The sequence below is a fragment of the Denticeps clupeoides genome, chromosome 10 (genome assembly GCF_900700375.1).
Source record: "Denticeps clupeoides chromosome 10, fDenClu1.1, whole genome shotgun sequence".
In the NCBI taxonomy this organism is placed as follows: domain Eukaryota; kingdom Metazoa; phylum Chordata; class Actinopteri; order Clupeiformes; family Denticipitidae; genus Denticeps; species Denticeps clupeoides.
This window is the reverse complement of record NC_041716.1, coordinates 1,228,341-1,249,980: the sequence shown is the minus strand read 5'-3', so window position 1 is coordinate 1,249,980 and position 21,640 is coordinate 1,228,341. Positions and strand designations below refer to the sequence as shown.

The following is a 21,640-nucleotide window of genomic DNA, read 5'->3' as shown; positions in this document are numbered from 1 at the left end:
ATACAATGAAGTGGAACGACGACGGTTACTGGGGGTTAAAAAGCCTTTATTGTACAATCTGCTCGTCCTTCAAGAATATTTGAGACAATAAATAAAAAAAAAAACGACAGTGACAACAATGCGGCTTCTTCCAATAAAGAAATAAAACGAAGTAAAAGCAACGCTGCGGGGTTCATTTTTACAGAACACGTTCACTCTGCTTTTCATAAGACGTGACAAAATACGCTCTCTCTCTCTCTCTCTCTCTCTCTCTCTCTCTCGGACGCATGAGGCCACGCCCACAGCCGGCGGGCGCCTGCAGTTCCCGGCGCGGCCTGCAGGGGCAGAAGACGACGTCCCCCAGACCCCGAGCTCCTGAACTTCTGAAGAGGTCACCCTCCCCTCGGGCCTGGCTCAGTGTGGCCTGCAGGTTCCATTGGTCAGCCGTCAATCCCAGGTCCTGCTGCAGGTGGTCCAGCGGCCAGGTCCGTCTCTGGGGGACAGGTGACCGCCATCCGGAAGGAAGTGGGGGGGCTCCGCCCCGTCGATCTGCGGGGGTTCGGCTGGGACGCGACCGGGGTCCCTTGCCGTCACCCTCTTGTGCTTCATGCGTCGGTTCTGGAACCAGATCTTGACCTGGCGGTCGGTGAGCTTCAGCAGCGAGGCCATCTCCAGGCGCCGAGGGCGGCGCAGGTAGGCGCTGAAGTGGAACTCCTTCTCCAGCTCCAGCAGCTGGGTGCTGGTGAACGTGGTGCGTCCGCGTCTGCCGTCCGACCCGCCACCTGCTTCACCTGCGGAACGAGGAGACAGAACATCAGAACCCTGGAGACCCTCCCAGCTCTGGAACGGGATGCTTCCAGATGTGAATGGTGTAAACGCCGCGGCTCCACTAATCAAAGTCCGTCCCTGTGCAGGGGACGATTTGTTCAGCATCATTTTAATTATTCCGGGGGTCCGCGGGTCGCGCATCTCCCGGGCTTCCCCACCAACTTCATCTCACGCTAATTGCTCTTTAATTCCTACAGATATATCACGGAGCCACCGAGTGGGGTTTGGTGGCGTGGACCTGGTCCGACTGCGGCGTGTCCTCCGTGTCCGGCTGTCATCCAGGGGAAGAGCTGCGGCTCGGCGGCCCACCGGGCGTGGATCTGGCCCGGCGGCTCCGGGCCGCGGGGCTGTTGCGGGGGGGCGGAGTGGAGAGGCTGGCGAAGCTGGGGCTCCATCGGAAGTTGGCGTCGCCGGGAAAAAGTCGCCGCCTTTCGACGCTTAAATCCGCCCGACGGGGCCACGGCGGGTCACGTGGTCGCCTCCTCCAATGGCGGCGGGACGCGGCGGCTCCGTGCGCGCTGCCGAGCCGTAACCTGCAGACACATGAAGAAGATGAGAGGAGGCGTGAGGAGCGAGACGGAGGAGGAGGATGAGGAAGATGGCGCGTAATTCCGTCAACCGCGCTAGTCCGCAGCTTTTATAGGTTCCGTTATTATTATTATTACTATTATTCTCCTTATTAATAATGTTGATTATTGGAGTCAATTTATAATATTCATTATAATATTGATTAGAGTTCGGAGAGCGGGAAGTTTGAAAAGTGTCCCGTCCGCGGTACCGTGGTACCGAAATATTCCCCGAATAATAAAATGATAACTTCACAAATCGTCAAATGTCATTTCAGAATAAATCATCGTGGCAGTTTGAATTTTCCGAGTAGCTTCTGTGATTTAAAAGCGCGTTTCTTAATTCAACTTTTCCCCCATTAGAACGCGTCGTGCGTCGGCCGCTTTGTTTGTTCCCTGTCACCCCCCGAATATTGAAATGAATAAAATCATCTTTAAAACACGCACGGAGTGGAAACGCGTGTCATTTCCCGGCGACGCGACGCGACGCGCCGTGACGCGCGGGTGGGAGGTGTCGCTCCATTTCACCTGGAGGGACCCGACTCGGTTGGGAGGGGGTCGAACAAAGGGGCGTTTGGCGATCGTCGCCACACAAAGGCGGCCGCCGCGTCCGCGTCGCGCCCCGGACCCCCCCAAAACAATTCGCGCCGCTCGCCGCGCACCCCGAAATCTCGCGGCGTGCCAAGGGTTCCCGACGCGAATCGTCGAATCGCGACGAGTAGAACAATGGCCGGACGAACAAAGACGGGGGACTGTAGTACAGGGCGGCCCTACGTCACTATTTCATACAGAAACTTGTTGCCTTCGGCGCGCCGAGGACGATTTGCTCGCTTTTTACGTTCCAATTCGCTGCGGCCTCTTTTACGTCGCGAACTTGGTGACCACGATGTCCCGCCGACCACCGTCACACCGCCCAGAATAATAATTAAAAAAAAAAAAAAACACGCCGCGGCAGCGATGGGTGCTGCCCGGGAGCGCGCACGCCGATGACGCACGGTGCCGCGCGGCGCGCGCCCGTTCTCCGGGACCCGATTCACGTAACGACACGGGGGACACCGAACCAAACCCCCACACCGTCGTCAAATGTGGATTTAATACGAAGCGTTTATTACAGGACGGCCTTCTTTTCATCACGACACTGGTCTCCATCTGCAGACCTTCTAGAACATCTCCTACATTCCAACGCCGATATTATTCACACCCACAGTTTCACTTTACACATTTATACGGTCCCTTCCTGAACAACTAATACGTTGGAAAGATTCGTTTCCCTACAGTATTCTATGTAAATGATGATGATTAATAATACTAGTAATAATAATAGTCATCCCGTATATCTCTACCACCTCTACTCCTGCGAGCAGGAGACCCTTCTGTGTGTGGAGCTGAACATGACATCATCTCCGCGTCCAGGTTGGACCTTCATAAGCCGGACGTTTGGCCATTTTTTTTACCGTGACGTGACGTGAATGTCCCGCTTTCAGGGTATTTATGGCTCGTCTGTGTATTTAATATACAGAATTACGCGACGTTCTCTGCTGCGGGAACAGAGTCGATTTATTTCGGGGTAGAGGACGAAGTGATTATTTCAGGTCCGGTGTCGGCCGGTCATAACCGGAGGAGTATTGTTGGGGGTCAAATGTTTATTTATTTGCATTGCACCAATCTGCCTAGTATTAAAAATTAATATATCAGACACACGTATAGTCTTTTTTCTGATAAAGCAAACATTTACACTAGCGTGCGAGGAAGCGGACCCGTCAACGGAAGGTTGTGGGTTCGAACCCCGAACCGCCGAGGTCCCCACACACTGCTCCCCGGGCGCCTGTCATGGTGCCCACTGCTCACCAAGGGTGATGGTTAAATACAGTGTGTGCACCGTGTGACAATCACGTCACCTTCGAATGTTTTAGTCAGTAATGAAACGAATAAAACGCTTTTAATTCTTCCCAACAAGAGACAGTGGAGGAAGGGACGATCTAAAAGTGTAATTACAGAGTGAAAGTGCGAATAATATCGGTGTTGATATATTCTATAAATGTTCTAGAAGAACTCTGCAAAATAGTGGAATGTGACTGTAATACAGATGGAGAAACGTCTCTTTCTCTACACACGTCACGTTGCTTCTTCTGTCCTGTAATAATCGGCAAATCCAGGTTTGGTGCATGGTGGGCTTGTTACGTGAATACTGTTCTTTACTGTTCTTTACTGTTCTTTACACAGTTCTGAATTTCCGGACGTGCCGCATGCGCCTAATCAGCAAGACTGGTCTTTATAGTTATTTTGGTAAACATCTGAAATATGAAAATATTAACTGTAAATGGTGCTAAAGATTCCTACAGAAACCCATTGTGATTACGAAAAGATCCAAAGAGTCAAAAATTTGTCCGTCGTGACTATCAAACAAATTTTTAATCATCATATTTATTAAAATTCGCTCCCAAATTACTGCAAAATAATTGACAGACAGATATGATGTATATGAGCAGATAACAGACCCGAGTACATAATAAAGCCCCGGAGCTGGGGTGTTTTAGGACCCGTTTTGCGTTGTTTTGATATTTGCTGATATCGATCCACTGCGCAGAATCGGAGCCGCGCGCCACGCCCCGATTCTCCCTGAACTCTGTTTGAACCGCGTTCGCGGCAATAAATCACCCCTTCCTGCAGCTCGCTTTTATATTCCCTCCTCACCTCCTGCGTGTCGATAAAGCTCCTGCCCGCCTAGGTTCCTGCCTGCCTGCCTGCCTGTCTGCCTTCCTTCCTGCCCACCTGTCTGTCTGTCTGCCCACCTGCCTGCCTTCCTGCCCGCCTGCCTGCCTTCCTGCCCACCTGTCTGTCTGTCTGCCCACCTGCCTGCCTTCCTGCCCACCTGTCTGTCTGTCTGCCCACCTGCCTGCCCGCCTGCCTTCCTGCCTCTCTGCCCACCTGCCTGCCTTCCTGCCCACCTGTCTGTCTGTCTGCCCACCTGCCTGCCTTCCTGCCCGCCTGCCTTCCTGCCTGCCTGCCTCTCTGCCCACCTGTCTGTCTGTCTGCCCACCTGCCTGCCTTCCTGCCAGCCTGCCTTCCTGCCTGCCCGCCTCTCTGCCCACCTGCCTGCCTTCCTGCCCGCCTGCCTGCCTGCCTCTCTGCCCACCTGTCTGTCTGTCTGCCTTCCTGCCCACCTTCCTTCCTGCGCTCTGGAACCCGGGACCGGGGGGGCGGGGTCACGAAGCCGGAACCAGAGCCTTCGAGCGGCCTGGATACCGGTGACCGCGCGGTCCCGGGCCCGTCCAGTCAATCAGGACGCGCAGACAAACAGGACATGTGGACACGTGGCGTCACCGACGTCAGCAGGCGAGCCGGATAGCGGGAGCTAATGGAGAGGAGACGTTGTCGCCTGTGAAGATGCGTACAAATGGGACTGTCGCGCAGGGGCGGCGCGGAGATTTATGGCGGCGGCGGCCGGTATCGCTGTAAACAACGCGGAGTTAAACAGAAATAAATAAATACTAATTATTACAGCAAAAAAAAACCGAGTTTTCACCAGGGCGCGTCGCACGTCGCCCACGTCCCACATCCACACGCACACGATTATTCCCCAATTAATAACCAATCCAATAAATCGAAAACCGGGAACCGAATTACAACAATGCAACTCATTTATTAAATCGTATACTGTAAAAATGTGTTCGATTTATACTATTGAAAATTAGGAAAAGGCGGCGCGATTTAACGGCAAATGTTATTTTATTTATGTATGTATTTATTTATTTATTATTTATTCATGCGATTTTCTTTTATAGTTGTTTGTTTTTTGTTATTTTATTTTCATATATTAACACACCCGTATGATACGAAAAAAAAAGCCATTTGAAGTGAATAAGAAAATATCGGACGAACACATCAAACAATCACGATTTTTTTTAAATATAAAAGGGTTTGTTTCAATGAAGTGTCAGAAGTTCACATTATTCCCGTCTTTACGCGGCAGTGCAGAGTTGAATTAAAGTGTTTTGTTGGAGCATCAGGCTTTGTGACCTCTGCGTGACCTCGCATTGGCTCAGACGCCATGGAGGAGAAGAAGAATGCCATTTATCTGGGTTTATCCCCTCTTTCTTCCAGGTGGGATCTGCTCTGCATGGCAGCACGCTGGCCAGATGGAAGACCTGATGAAGTCCTCCGCTTGCTGGGGGGGACGGGGATCTGAACCCTATTTACTCCGGAGCCGCGGGATTATTTTGTCCAGATGAGCCGAAAAATACAAATAAAACGGGAGGATGCTGGGATGGAAGGAACCTAAAGCCGTCCAGCAGTTCCACACGGCCAAACTGCATGCTGGGAGGTGTGAAGGACCTGCTCAGGACCTGGGGCTGGGTCTCAGACCAGAGCGAAATAAATACACAAAGTAAAAAGCGGGAGTTGAGCCCCTAATGAGTGTCTCTCAATGACGGTTTTCACTAAAAAGGGGAAAAAGAATAAATGTATGAATATAATCATAGAGAATAAAGCACAGTGGCTGGGAATCAGCGTGATTTACTCGAGGCGAAGCAGGATTAATAAATACGAGATTCGGAAGTCCTCACCGCTGCTCTTCTTAAAACCGATTTGTACAAAATAACGTGCAAATTGGACGAGTCCTGAGAAACGTGGCGTGCAGGAGGCCCTGGGGACGAGGGTCCTACCGTCCAGGGGACATTTGTCACCCATCGTTCCCACCTAGGGCCCTATTCAGCTGTCGCCAAGGAGACGGTGCGGCGTGGACGGTGGGGTCAGTCCAAGTGTAAGGGTGACGGGGTGACATCGAGAACAAAAGCTATGGAGATGGGGCGAGCGAGTGTTTCCCTCGAGTTCCACCATGTTGACACTTTCACACACACGTACGTACGTTTACATGCTAACACACACGATCAGGTGACGTGGAGATGGAACATCTGCCGCTGCAGGTTTACTGGGCATCGCTGGGAGCGGTGACCCCTGCTTCAACTCCGCAGTTCACACAACACGCTTCTATATGCAGAAATATGACAAGGGAAACTTCACTCTCCTGGTGACCATAAATCAGGAGCTTTTTCCCCCGGAACGAGACTGGGAAAAAAATTCAGTAGAAAAACAAACCAAAAAAAAAAAAACGTACAATATTCACCGTTGTTTTTATGTCGAATTTTTCTGATATTTTCATCCTGGGGGTTGAAATGACGTTCCTGATGCTTCTCAGCAGTTTCTGCACGTTTTCTGACGCCTTCGTATTTTCATACAATTTTCACTTCCAAGGCGCCAAGAAAAGGAAATATTGCATTTTGGCTGAAGATGTGAAAAAAAATTTCATGGCGGCTTTAATATTTTCATAGAAATTCGGATTCCGACCAATCAAAACCAAGACAGATAAACTCAGATTTTATATATATATATAAACCTAACTGTATAAGCATGCGTTCTGTTTTTTGTATAAACACGTATAAATTGTGTTGTTTTTTTTTTAGATTATGGCCGATCGTAAATTAAATCAAGCTGTGAGAGAGAGAGAGAAACACGTAACTTTATCTCCATCCCAGTAAAAAAAGCTGATCTTCAGGTTCTGTGTTTCGCGCCACGTTATTACCCGCCACAACCAGCAATATTAATAACATGCGCGGCATTGCAAGAACGAACCACTTCTGTTTTTTTTTTTTTTATTATTAAATTCTTTTAAAGCCGCTTTAATGAACAACGAGTCTGTTTTAAATTGAATTTAAACGGGAGGATTAAGGAGCTTCGAGAATATTCATTTTGGCAGAAATAGTTCTGAGGAAGCGGCGTTTAAATCACAAACTTAAATGTCTACAACCCCAAAAAATAAATATGATTTATACAATAAACGCATTCTTATGATTCTTCTCTCCGAGATTTGTTTACTTTAAAGGCAGCTGTCAATCATTTGGCTTTTTTATATTTATAAAGAACCCGAACATTTTTACCCAATAAATAATGTTCAATTGGAGCATTTAAAAGGTGAAGGCGGATAAAAGCGTCACGACGTTGGTAGAACCGGGCGGACCGGGCTGGTACTCACGTGCTGGGCCCGAGGGCCGCGCAGCGGGGTCACGGGGTGTCAAAGGTCGCCCGTCCTGGTTGGAACGGGCCCTAATGGGACAGAACACGTGGCCCCGCGGTGAACTCGGCCCAAACTCGCCACGAAGCGACACGGAGGCGCCCAACGTCACGGCCACGTCGGGCCCGAACCGGGCTCTGTGCTGGAGACCAGGTCCGGTCCGGGCGCGGCGTGGCGTGGCGTGGCGTGGCGTGGCGCGGCGCGGCGCGGCGTGATGGATGGCGCGGAATATCTGCGGCCTTTGTGCGCCGCAGCCCCCCACCTCGTCGGCCGTTGTATCATCGTCATTCAAGTCACCCCGATTTTCGATTCATCACCCCGCTTTTGTTCGTTTGCTGTAGCTGCGTCTTCAGGTCACGGCGCGGCCATTTTGGACTTTTTTTTTTTATTTTTATTTTGTTTTATATAAAACACTTCGGGCCGAGGGAGGGAACGGATCTTTATCTCGACGTGGGGGTGCAGAGGTCCGCGTTTCCATGTGCGCCATCATCCAGCCTTTCTTTGTGGGCCGCGCCACCCTATGGGTGCTGTAGAGGCGGTGACGTCACATCGTAACATTACTGAGCGCCACTTTTTAAAAGAGAGACCTTCATTGTCTCCTGCCTGCCACAAACGAGCAGCAGCGCGGGAATAAATCGATAAGAAGCGCGCGGAAATTCGGAGTTTTTTTAAATATATATTATGTGAAGGGAGGGTTCCACAGAAATAATAATCCTCATCATCCTCATCATCATAATCGGCACTTTGCATACGGCTGCCCTGAAAGTCCGCTCGTCGTCCGACACTCTTCACAACGTGTGACCTTGGCCAAAGGCGACAACAAGGCGACGATTATTTTATCGATTATTTTTCGCTCTGGCCGAAAAGAAAGCCTGACGGAGGCGCGGGCAGATTTTATTCACCAGGGATTTAATATTATATTCCATTTATGAAAGTCGTAGTGATGTGCAGGGAAGGAATTCTCCGAATTCCAAGCATCAGAAATATTCATAAAATGCAATAATAATAATAACAATAATAATAATGAAGATGATAAACCGCCGGTGCTGAAGAGCGGATCGCGGTCCCGAATGAAGTCAAACATGGTGTAAACCAAAAGACACGCACATTTTTATTCACCAATATGATTATCACAAATACACTAAACTGGATTTATTGCATCTCACAACGAACTGCTTCGAACAGGCTAAAAACACAACGTCATCACAGAAAAGCAGAAGAAAAAAATAACCCTGCAGCCTCCTTCACACGCCGATTTATATATCTTTTTTTTCCAGTTTCGACGTCAGCGCCCCGAAATTTACCCCGAAGTCCCGAAATACAAAACGTTCGTGTATTTTTTTTTTTTTTTACACCGACCCTGCATGGCGAGAAATAAATAGAAGAATTGTGCACTCCGCCTCGGCTCGTAGGCCAATAAATAAAAACCCTGTTGTGTGTCGCGGCGAAACGAGCCAGCGGTCCCGCAGAATTCCATGCTGCACGACATGCGTCTTCTAGAACTGTGGACGGAACGGAAAACCATTTTTTACGCACAAGAGAACTACGGGACGGGGGGAGGCGGGGAATTAAAATATATTATATTCTATAAATAACCAGTCTGTTGTTCTCCTCGGCGAAACAGTCTTTTGTGTGTGTGTGTGTGTGTGTGTGTTTTATAAGCGGGTTATATCCTCGCCGCGATCGGCCCCGGACAGTTCCTCCGACGCGGAGCCCGCGGTCGATCCGCCGCCGCCGCCCGCCGTCGCCGACCGGACCTTGGTGTTGGGCAGCCGGTGGTCCTTCTTCCACTTCATCCTGCGGTTCTGGAACCAGATCTTGATCTGGCGCTCGGACAGCACCAGCGAGTGCGCGATCTCGATGCGCCGCCGCCGCGTCAGGTAGCGGTTGTAGTGGAACTCCTTCTCCAGCTCCAGCACCTGCTGGCGGGTGTACGCGGTCCGGGACCGCTTGGGCTCCGCGCCGCTGTAGCTCGAGTTCACTGGAAGGGAGGAAGGGAGGGAGGAAGCGGCGTGAATTATTGAAGAAGCGGCTTTTGACGTCGCGGTCCCCCGCTCCTCCGAGCTATAAAAATTTATGGCGGGGCGTAATTACCGGCGCCGCGTCGTAAATCCGCCATCTCGGAGGCGGAGAGGATGAGGAAGAGGGCGCGCGCTCACCTGTGCTGACGTGGATCTTCTTCATCCACGGATACACCACGGGCGGCTGCTGCTGCTGCTGATGCTGCTGCTGATGCTGCTGCTGCTGCTTGGACGACGCGCTGCTGCTCGGGTGCTCCGGCGTGGCCGCCGGCGGCGTGGCGGGGGACACGGGCAGCTGGGGGGTCTCGCAGGCGGCGGCCTGGCCCTTCCCCGCCAGCAGGTGCCCGGAGTGGGCCAGTCCATGGCCCGGGTGCGGCTCGGGCTCGGGGATGCCGCCGGGGCAGTTATACTGGCGCTCCTGGTAGGCGGCCGGTACCCGGGGAGGGTACAGGTCCTGGTGGTGGTGCTGCTGGTAGCCGGCGTCCCTGGCGCGGCTGTAGAACTCGGGGCTGTGCTCGGGGATGTAACTGTTCTGCGAGTATTCCTCGCATGGAGGAAATTTCGGATCGATGTAGTTAGAGTCCATCAAATACGAGCTCATGATCATTAATTTCTGGAGTGGAAAATAAATTTTCTAGCTTTGTCGTTTTTCTGCTCCATAAAGCCCTCCTACTAGCGAGCAGCCCTGTAAAGTTTCCCGCACCACGTGACGCGGCGGCCCAATCGCGGGGTGAGAGGGAGTCCCCGGATAAGGAACCCAACGCTGATTCCGTCCCTGCATCCGAGTGTCGCCATTGTGGGCGCGCGTCCTCTCCCTCCCTCCCTCCCTCCCTCTCCCAGTGTGTGTGTGTGTGTTTTGGACCTTTTCTCTCTTGAACCTCCAACTCAGGCCTCCAGATGCTCCCAAGATCTTTCAAACGCACCATGCTTCCCTTATAACGTGTAACAAGCCCACGTGTGTGTGCTAGTGTGTGTGTGTGTGTTAGTGTAATTGCGTGAGTGTGTGTTAGTGTGTGTGTGTGTGTGTGTGTGTGTGTGTGTGTGTGTGTTAATGTAATTGTGTGTTAGTGTGAGTGTATTCGTGTGTGTTAGTGTTATTGTCTGTGTGTTATTGTGAGTGTGTTCATGTGTGTTAGTGTAATTGTGTGTATTAGTGTAATTGTGTGTGTTAGTGTAATTGTGTGTGTGTGTTCGTGTGTATTAATGTAATTGTGTGTGTTAGTGTAATTGTGTGTGTGTGTTCGTGTGTATTAATGTAATTGTGTGTGTTAGTGTAATTGTGTGTACTTGTGTGTGTTAGATTGTGTGTGTTAGTGTGTGTATGCTAGTGTAATTGTGTGTGAGTGTGTGTTAGTGTGTGTATGTTAGTGTAATTGTGCGTGTGTGTTAGTGTAATTGTGTGTAAGTGTGAGTGTGTTTTAGTGTGTGTATGTTAGTGTAATTGTGTGTGAGTATGTGTTAGTGTGTGTGTATTAGTGTAATTGTGTCTAAGTGTGTGAATGTTAGTGTAATTGTGTGTGTTAGTGTAATTGTGTGTGTGTTAGTGTAATTGTGTTAGTGTGTGTTCGAGTGTGTATGTTAGTGTAGTTGTGTGTGTTAGTGTAATTGTGTGTGTGTTTTAGTGTGTGTATGTTAGTGTAATTGTGTGTGAGTATGTGTTAGTGTGTGTGTATTAGTGTAATTGTGTCTAAGTGTGTGAATGTTAGTGTAATTGTGTGTGTGTTAGTGTAATTATGTTAGTGTGAGTGTGTTCGAGTGTGTATGTTAGTGTAATTGTGTGTGTTAGTGTAGTTGTGTATGTTAGTGTAATTGTGTGTGTGTGTGTGTTAGTGTGGGTATGTTAGTGTAATTGTGTGTGAGTGTGTGTTAGTGTGTGTATGTTAGTGTAATTGTGTGTTCGTGTGTGTATGTTAGTGTAATTGTGTGTTCGTGTGTGTATGTTAGTGTAATTGTGTGTGAGTGTGTTAGTGTGTGTACTCGCGGAGCTGTTCGGTTCTGAAGTGGAGATAATAAACTCGGCGCCGTGTTCATATTTCAGCGCGTTGTTGTAAAAGCGATGTGTTCCATGAACGTTTATAGTTTGTTTATGACCCTGACGGACCTGCTCGAGCTGCCAGGAGGATTCTGGGAATTTTATTGGCCCATAAAAGTGAAAATAAAACATGAATCAGGCGCGTTTAATCCGATATCAAGATCCTTGTTCAGGGTTTCCAGAACCTCCCAGAACCAACAGCACGAATGTGAGAAAGTTATGAAGATACCTGGTACGTGAGGAGGATTCTGCTCTTCATCTACCAGGATCTGCTGGACATGTCTCACGCGAATAAAAACGAATAAACGCCGCAGTGGGATTTATAATCCAGAGAGCTGTTTTATATAAAAAAAGACAGACAGAGAGACACAGACAGAGAGACAGACAGAGAGAGACATACAGAGAGAGAGAGAGAGAGAGAGAGAGAGAGAGAGAGGCAGACAGAGAGAGAGAGAGAGAGAGACAGACAGACAGACAGAGAGAGAGACAGAGACAGACCGAGAGAGAGACATACAGAGAGAGACAGACAGAGAGAGAGCGAGACAGACAGAGAGACAGAGAGAGAGACAGACAGACAGAGAGACAGAGACAGAGAGAGAGACAGACAGAGACAGACAGAGAGAGAGACAGACAGAGACAAAGAGAGAGAGACAGAGAGAGAGACAGACAAAGAGAGACAGAGAGAGAGAGAGACAGACTGAGAGAGAGACAGAGAGAGACAGACAGAGAAAGAGTGAGACAGACAGAGAGAGACAGAGCGACAAAGAGAGAGACAGACAGAGACAAAGAGAGAGACAGAGAGAGAGAGAGAAACTGATAGAGAGAGAGACAGAGAGAGACAGACAGATAGACAGAGAGACAGACAGAGAGAGAGACAGAGAGACAAAGAGAGAGACTGAGAGAGAGACAGAGAGAGAGACAGAAAGAGACAGACAGAGAGAGAGACAGACAGGATTCTTTGCTCCATTAGGTGCCACTCTCACCATGAATGTTCTGGATACAAAGCGCGTGCGTGACAGTGCAGATGAAAAATAAGTTTCCATTGTTCCCCGCGGTTTTATTGTTCTGCTCATTACCATTTGACCGCTCGGTAACCTGCGGCCTTTTTGTGCATCATTCTGGTGAAGAAAACCACGTCAAGTGGGTGCAGGCTTCTTTCTGGCTTTTATTCCACCCTGTCCAGCAGGAAGAAGGAAGATTGCTCCCCTCTACATGCCAGGGGGTGTGGACCCCCAAAACCCCGTCACCGCCGCTCCCCGCCGGGACACATTTTAATACCGCGGAGACAAGCTGACCCGCGCTTCACCTCCCGCGCTGCCGCACCCATTCCAGCGCGACACTGGAGGTTAATGATGAAGAAGCAGCGGCGGCCAGATCCTGCTCGACACTATATATATACTCACTATATATATACACAATATATACTCGTATATATACACTCACTATATACTCACTATATAAATACACAATATATACTCGTATATATACACTCACTATATACTCACTATATATATACACAATATATACTCGTGTATATATACACTCACTATATACTCACTATATATATACACAATATATACTCGTGGGATAGAGACACTGCACTAGATACTGCACGATAGAGTAGACACAAGAGTATACTCGGTAGTATATAGACGCACGATAGAGAGACACAAGAGAGACGCAGAGAGAGACACTCACGAGAGACGCACGAGAGAGACACAAGAGAGACGCGTAGAGAGACACGCACGACAGACCCACGAGAGAGAGAGACACACACACAGGATAGGAGCACGAGAGGACGCACGACAAGCAAGACGCACGAGAGACGCAACGAAGAGGCACACAAGACACACACACACACAAAGAGAGTAGAGACGCACGAGAGACGCACGACAGAGGCACACAAGAGAGACACACGCACGAGAGACGCACGACAGCAAGACGCACGAGAGAGACACGCACGACAGACGCACGACAGAAGGACGACAGATCTACGCACGAGTATAGAGATATATATACACACACACACACACACACACACACACACACACACACACACATACACACAATATATATTCACTCACTACATACACTCACAAACAACACAATTTACTCACTATATATACACTCACTATATATATACTCACTATATACATACAAAATTACACAAGAAAATAGACATATAAAAAACACCCCTACACACAATAGACAAACACAAACAACGCTATAAACTCACGAAATAACAAGACACACACAAACAACACAATACACAATGCACGCACACAAAAAACAAGATGGCTGGAGATCCAGCAGCAGAGGGGCAATGAAAGTGAAAGTAAAGTGACTGTCATTATGATACACTGCAGCACAGCACACAGTGACGCAATGAAATGTGTCCTTAACTGCTTGGCCACCACATGGCATCAGCAGAATACACACACAACCCAAATCCTCCTCAATACAAGATGGCTGGAGATCAAGCAGCACAATATACAATACACATACATACATACAAAATTACACAAAACTCACAAACAACACAAAGAACATACCACACCCATTTAGAACATACCAATACACATATAAACAACACACTTACATAGACAATATATATATATATACACAAACAAAGAATACATTACACACTTACAACACACAAAACGCACACACATTCATCATAAACAAACAACACTCACAAGTAAACACACAAAACCAGCAGACAATGCACACAAACAAACAACACATTACACTTACAACACATCACACATACAACATAAACAAACAACATACACAAACAAATACACAATGCACACAAACAACACATTACACTTTCAACACACATCACACGCAAAACACACACACGTACAACATAAACAAACAACACACAAAAGTAAACACACAATACTGCGTTCACAAACAAACAACATACACAAACAAACACACAATGCACACAAACAACACATTACACTTTCAACACACATCACACGCAAAACACACACACGTACAACATAAACAAACAACACACACAAGTAAACACACAAAACCGCGTTCACAAACAAACAACATACACAAACAAACACACAATGCACACAAACACACACAACATAAAAAAGAAAGCGTACACGTGATACACACAACCTACACAGTCACCATACGACATTATACTCTCAAAACCGCGGTGAGGGAAACACACACACCCGGAACCACCATACATGTGGATTCTCACACCGAAACACACACTGTCCACATTCCTGGTTTTCAGCGTCTCGGAAGTGAAGATTATTATTCAGACTGCAGCTCACGACTCCACTGCTGCTTTATTAAACGTCACACATGAATATGGGCCAAGTGAACAGATCGATGTGCTAAAGGTCTGATGAGCGATGGTGTTCAAATTATTAAGTAATCCATAAATTCATTTCGACAACAAGATCACTAAATGAAAGATTCGACGACGGCCACGTTAAGAATAAAGACAGCAAAAGCATATTATAATACAAAAATTAATGACAGATATTAATGACGTCTCGAAATATTAATAACATCTAAGATTTTATGAAAAACGCACTTCCGGTTCTGGATAACAGAAAAGAGATTTATAGATTATACATAATCACTATTGAACACAAAGTATAAAAATCTCTCGATAATTTCAATCTGATTAAAATCCTTCTTGTTGGGGAGCTTCACTTCACATCTTTATTTCCTCTTCACCCAGAATGCCATTTCCACCCCTCTCCTTTCCACTAAATCGATTCCACGCAGAATCGCGAGAAGGACGCGCTCGATTAGTTATCCGAGTTAATTTCCACCCGGGTTGTAGTTTAACTAGAAATAAATTAAGGAAAAAACACAATTAACAAAATCAACTAAACCGATTTTAACAAAAAAAAATAATGTAGCAGTAATTTTAATGCCAACTGTCCTAACAAAAATTAACAAAAACCCGTCATAATCGATTCAAATTTCCCAAATAAGACTAGTTTAAATCGAACAAATTGTATTCTTTCCAAGAGAATAACGGGGTTTGGTATGAAACGCGGATCTGGTTAAATACAGAAGAAATATTAATTTGATAAAATACAGGATTTAAACGGTAAGCGTCCTTTAGAAAAAGGACATTCAAGAAGGTTTGCGTTTATTTTTTATTTTCTCAATTTTCTCATTTCAGCGCACATTTACCTGCTCGCTGTGGGAATTACTGCGTGGAAATAGATTCTCGTTTTTTTCCTCCTACATGACCACACAGAAGACCCGACTGGACTCGGCACTTTCGGGGTGAAGGGTGTGGAGCAGCACCCCCTGTCGGCGTCTCTCGCCTACAACGCAGAAGTGCTCAAACTCCTAAAAATGTCCTTCCCTTCTCTCAGAACGCTAAAAGTCAAACCCCGAACTGAACACCGAAACTATTTTAATTCAAATCCAGCCAAAACCAAGACACGATAAAAACACTGCTCGGCAATCTTTATTAAGGACATTTGAACATTCCTGTAAAGTGTAAAGTGAAGTGATTGTCACATGTGATACACAGCAGCACAGCACACGGTGCACACAGTGAAATGTGTCCTCTGCATTTAACCCATCACCCTGAGTGAGCAGTGGGCAGCCATGACAGGCGCCTTTGCTCAGTGGCACCTCAGTGGCACCTTGGCGGATCGGGATTCGAACCGGCAACCTTCTGATTACGGGGCCGCTTTCTTAACCGCTAGGCCACCACTGCCCCCTGTAATTATGAAAGCTTATATACACCCAAACAAAGAATTCTGTGGCAAAATATTTTTCCGTCCCTCTGCCACATCATTATCTGGCCTCTGCATCGGCAGTGCTGTAGGTGGGGATTTCGTATACTTCCCACCGCCTCTAATGGGAGAGTATGAAATACTTATTTATGAAATACCGGCCACTTCCATAACGGCACATCCATCCAAGTCCAAAAATTCTCTATAGATGAAAAAAGGACCAAGTCTCTCTGAAAATCGATTTTCACTTTCAGAGTTCTACTCAAACGATGCTCTGTATTGAGCCAATGGTTGAATTATTCCAATTGATATTGATTTTGCCAACTGTGGGGCTGATCTGATGAAGGAGATTTGTGGAAATTCAGAAAAACTGTTAAATACAAAAGAGAGTCTGTAAAGTACAATCAGCTAATATCAATGATATTTGGAACATTTCTTTATTTTACAAACTTTTCACTATTTTTACATACGAAGTGACGTGAAACCACGTGAAAAGACTCACAATTTGCGTAAAAATCCATGGGAACTGTTAAACTTTTCAACAGCTCCAACAAAGAAAGGTTGGGAAACTCTTCACCACCAGAGGAAGACGGAGAGTGGAACTCCAGACACCTTGTCTCCATCCCCTTCACATCATAACTGATGTTCACGTCGCACCAATCAGAACAAGGAATGACCTCAGAATTTAAATGAACTCAGGATCAGACAACAAACCACTCTTCCGTGGGAAGAAGATTCCTGCCCTTCCTGCTGATGACATCTTCAGGAAGCCACGAGCTTTCATTATAAAAGAAAGACATGGGTGGGGTCTGTAAATTCAGCAATAATGGTCCCTGGAGGAGGAGACCGGTGTGTCCAGAACAGAGTGGCTTTCTGCATGAACAGAAGCTGTGGTCGGGTCTTCAACCATGAGATGATGACGATGATGTGAAATGAACCTGTGGGATCTTCTGTCTGTCAGAAGATGTAGACTAAGCCTATACAGGTGTGAGGTGTGCCACGCCCAGTTTACTCCTATCTACTAGCGTGGTCCGTATAAACACGTCCAGCACCCGAAACCATCTCCACGCTTCACCACAAGCTTCCAGCCGTGACGGGTCCATGGTGTCCTGGCTGGAGACGCTCAGCTGTATGAACGTTCTTCTCTACTCCACTCTACTCCACACTTCACCACAAGCTTCCAGCCGAGACAGGTCCATGGTGTCCTGCTTGGAGATGCTCCACTATATAAACCTTCTCTCGTCGAGGACGAGTTACCTACACCAACCCGGCGTCACTCCACTCTACTCCACACTTCACCACAAGCTTCCAGTAGAGACGGGTCCATGGTGTCCTGGCTGGAGACGCTCAGCTGTATGAACGTCCTTCTCTACTCCACTCTACTCCACACTTCACCACAAGCTTCCAGCTGAGATGGGTCCATGGTGTCCTGGCTGGAGACGCTCAGCTGTATGAACATCCTTCTCTACTCCACTCTACTCCACACTTCACCACAAGCTTCCAGTAGAGACAGGTCCATGGTGTCCTGCCTGGAGATGCTCCACTATATAAACCTTCTCTCGTCGAGGACGAGTTACCTACACCAACCCGGCGTCACTCCACTCTACTCCACACTTCACCACAAGCTTCCAGTAGAGACAGGTCCATGGTGTCCTGCTTGGAGATGCTCCACTATATAAACCTTCTCTCGTCGAGGACGAGTTACCTACACCAACCCGGCGTCACTCCACTCTACTCCACACTTCACCACAAGCTTCCAGTAGAGACGGGTCCATGGTGTCCTGGCTGGAGACGCTCAGCTGTATGAACGTCCTTCTCTACTCCACTCTACTCCACACTTCACCACAAGCTTCCAGCTGAGATGGGTCCATGGTGTCCTGGCTGGAGACGCTCAGCTGTATGAACATCCTTCTCTACTCCACTCTACTCCACACTTCACCACAAGCTTCCAGCTGAGATGGGTCCATGGTGTCCTGGCTGGAGACGCTCAGCTGTATGAACATCCTTCTCTACTCCACTCTACTCCACACTTCACCACAAGCTTCCAGCCGAGACAGGTCCATGGTGTCCTGCCTGGAGATGCTCCACTATATGAACATCCTTCTCTACTCCACTCTACTCCACACTTCCAAATCACTTGAATCTGATTGCTTGCATTCAGCACTGGCTGATGGACTCGAGCTCGTGTTTCTGGGCTCTTCTTATGCTCTTTGTATAAAGTACAAACTGACACCATAAACCTGGTGTAGCCCGGTGAGCGATGAAATATCACACTTGTCCCCCGGGGGCCCGGTTCTCCACACCCACCATGGACAATCATAATCCACAAATCACAACCACATCACCATGGTGACCGACCCAGAGCACTTCCGGCAAATTCAAATTCCAACATCGATTCCCTGACAGGACCAGGACCCTTCTGCACTCTGACCCCTGCGTGACCTGCACGTCTCAGGAAGTGAGATCAGCTGCAGTGCAGTACTTTCACCCGCTCATCGAGACAGGAAACTCACCGACAGCCATGAATAAAACGCGCGTAATCCCTCACGTTAGAACGCGTTCCATTTGGAGCAGGAAGCGGCGCGGGGAAGTGGGAGGAAGTGCAGTGCAGTTTTAGGGCGCTCGTAAGGCGTTACGAGCGGCTGTAAATACGTCGCTCCGCTAATTGTTCTTTACGCGCGACATCCTCCCCACGGACCCCACTGTGGGGAGAAGAGCGCGTTTCTGGACCCACTGTGGGGGGGGGGGGACCCCACTCGGGAGTCCGTGATGCAGAAGCTTTTTTTACTAAAAAAGGAGCCCGGTCCTGCGTGGCTTTTCATCAACATGTCCGCGACAATAATCCGGATTTAAGGTATTTATGGGTTGTGAGCTTCGTGGAAAGGGTGTGGCGCCGACTCCTCCCAAGTCCCAGATTCCCGGACATGATGCGTCCTCCTTACACTTCATCCTGGGGTAATGGAACCAGATCTGAAGTGGACCTCCTTCTCCAGCACCAGGGTCTGGTAGCGGGTGTAGCTCCACTTTCTGGAGAGAGAGAGAGAGAGAGAGGGACGTGACCTCTCCTGAGACCGTTTTTCTTTATCGATTACCAATAATTAGTATTAGTGTGGTGTGGATTGGTCCACGGTACCTGCCCGTCCTGTGCGGCCAGGTCTCGCTTTACTTCACTTCCCTTCTTCTGTCTAATTACGGAGCCATAAATTGGCCGCGGTCCCGGTCTGCGCAGTAACGCGACAGCTTTACGAGCGGTACACGTCCCCGTCGTAAAATTTACGAGCGCGACTTTTATTATTTCCTGCGACGGCGCGTATTTACCGCGGCTGGTGTGCAGCTTGGTCGTCTTCCGGCGTCGTGTCCAGTCTGCGCGTCCCGCGTCGGATGGTGAGACGAGCCTGGGACGTCGGATTTTTCTCCCATCAGCCTCGGCGCGGTGTTTCTTTCTTTCTTTCTTTCTCTCTTTCTCTCTTCTTCTCTCCTCCCGGTTTTACGTGTGATGCCCAAGTATGGAGAACCCAAAACGGAATCACGTGTAAATGTGGACCAGTCGTTGGGTCACGGCGGGACAAGAGCGTCACCTGCTGCCGGCCACGGGCCAAAGCGCCTGACTCGCCACGGCCACGCCCACGGACGAAATGCAGTAGTGCGCAGACGGGGGTCAACTGGATTTATTTCTAAGGTCCAGATTAATAAATAGAAAGTCGTTTCCTCGTGGACGCTCCGGTTTGGGTAGTTTTGTTGTCGTTTTTTGTTTTTTTTTTAATCCTCCTCTTCCTCCGCCGTGGCGCTCAGGCTGCTCTCCTTCATCTTCATCCTGCGGTTCTGGAACCAGATCTTGACCTGGCGAGCAGGTAGCGGCTGAAGTGGAGCTTCCCTCTCCAGCTCCATTATTTATATTCCAAAAATGTTAATTTGTGGTTCTTTACCCCATTTTAACATCTTGTTAATTGTAATACAACGAGTCATCCACAGAAAAATATGGACCTCAACAGCAAAAAAAATACTCCACCGCGTGTATGTGGTCGTGAAAAGTCGGTGTGTGTGTTTTAGTGGTGGGGGGGGGGGGGGGGTGTGAAGAAGGGAGCCAGACGTGCTTTATGGGGCCATAAAACGCCGCAAGTCACCCGCCTGCGAGTCCATCCTCCTCGTCCAGGGGATCCCCAGCACCCCCTTATCGCGGAGGAGCGCAGGAGAAGACATGAGAATTCCTGCCTTCTGTCTGCCCCCCCCCCCTTTTCCTCCTTTCTCCTGTCGCGCCTCACTCACTTCCTGCGATTCCTTTTTTTCCCGCGTTTACGCCGCGTAATTGAAGGCCAGAAACCTCAGTTCTAATAAAAAGCGAGCTCCAAACTCTCCTCTTATTTCATTTTATTCCATTTACCTGTTCACTGAATCATATGACCGTCAAGCCATAAAATGCAGTAAATAACAGAGCACGTACTTCCTTTTAATGCGCCCGTCATAATTAAAGTTTTGTCAGAGTGGAACTGACCGTGGGCGACGTGACAAAACGCGAAGATCACATAAGACTAGGTAAAACAACATTAAAATAATAATATTACATTTATATTAAACACTATAATACAAAATCATGCTATAAAATATATTAATTAAAATACGACATACGTATAAATAAAAATGTAAAAAATCTGTCTCCAGACACTCGCACAAAAAAAAAAAAAAGGTTGTGTGTCGTTGTGTGAAATCGAAGGAAATAAAATCGTGCACGAGCCAGAAAGCTGTACTGAAACCACTCTGAAGGATCATTAGAACATGGTGGTTTAATTTAGAATGCTAATTTAGAGTGCTAATATTCACCATCCTTTTACTGGCTAAACAAAATATACAACGCATGCCGTACGAATAATTTATTGAATTAAATTAGGACTTAGAAATAAAATTCAATCTAAAAAAAAAAAAAAAAAAGAACCAGCTGGTGTATTTGACAGAATTATTTTCTCCCGTCCCTCTTTAAAACGTACATGGTGTAAAACGCGCCCGTTCGGCTTCTTTTCCCTCCTCGACGTTTCCTCCACAAATCAAACCGGTTTTACTGCCGCCAGGGAGGCCTGCTCGCTTTTCATCTCTTCCAGTCTTTCTTCCCCTCTTTCCAGATCTCCACTTCACCGGCAATTATCCAGCAGATCACAGCAAGACCTTTATCACTGTTATTAATATTATTAATGCTGTTAGAATTAGTGTTACTTTTATTCTAATAAACTGTTGTGCTTCGTGGTGTTGAGATTTTTTTTTTCTTGGAAACACGCTCTCGAGTATCAGGGACGATTTATTAAATTCATACAGAAGTTCAGAGAAAGTCTATGAACTGCCGACCAACCATATAACTCCCATCTGACCCCCCCCCCCCCCCACACACACACACACACACACACCCATAATAAAAA

The 21,640-nt window shown here is 47.8% G+C and overlaps 2 protein-coding genes across 2 annotated transcripts in view; both read right to left on the bottom strand.

The window, feature by feature from the left end:
* Window positions 1-254: 254 nt before the first annotated feature.
* The window catches only part of LOC114797717 (homeobox protein Hox-B2-like), a 35,799-nt gene continuing 14,413 nt past the window's right edge, over window positions 255-21,640 (bottom strand). Inside the window, exons 2-3 of the mRNA XM_028992738.1 lie at window positions 1,046-1,340; window positions 255-770 (exon numbers count right to left, since the gene is read on the bottom strand). Of these exons, the coding sequence (XP_028848571.1) occupies window positions 427-770; window positions 1,046-1,202 (501 nt within the window). The 5' untranslated portion in view covers window positions 1,203-1,340 and the 3' untranslated portion in view covers window positions 255-426. The remainder of the gene's footprint in view (window positions 771-1,045; window positions 1,341-21,640) is intronic.
* LOC114797715 (homeobox protein Hox-C4a-like) lies at window positions 8,515-10,257 on the bottom strand. The gene is made up of 2 exons (XM_028992736.1): window positions 9,603-10,257; window positions 8,515-9,424 (listed from the first exon to the last, which is right to left on the bottom strand). The coding sequence occupies exons 1-2, from the start codon at window positions 10,069-10,071 to the stop codon at window positions 9,099-9,101; spliced, it is 795 nt and encodes a 264-aa protein (XP_028848569.1). The 5' UTR covers window positions 10,072-10,257; the 3' UTR covers window positions 8,515-9,098.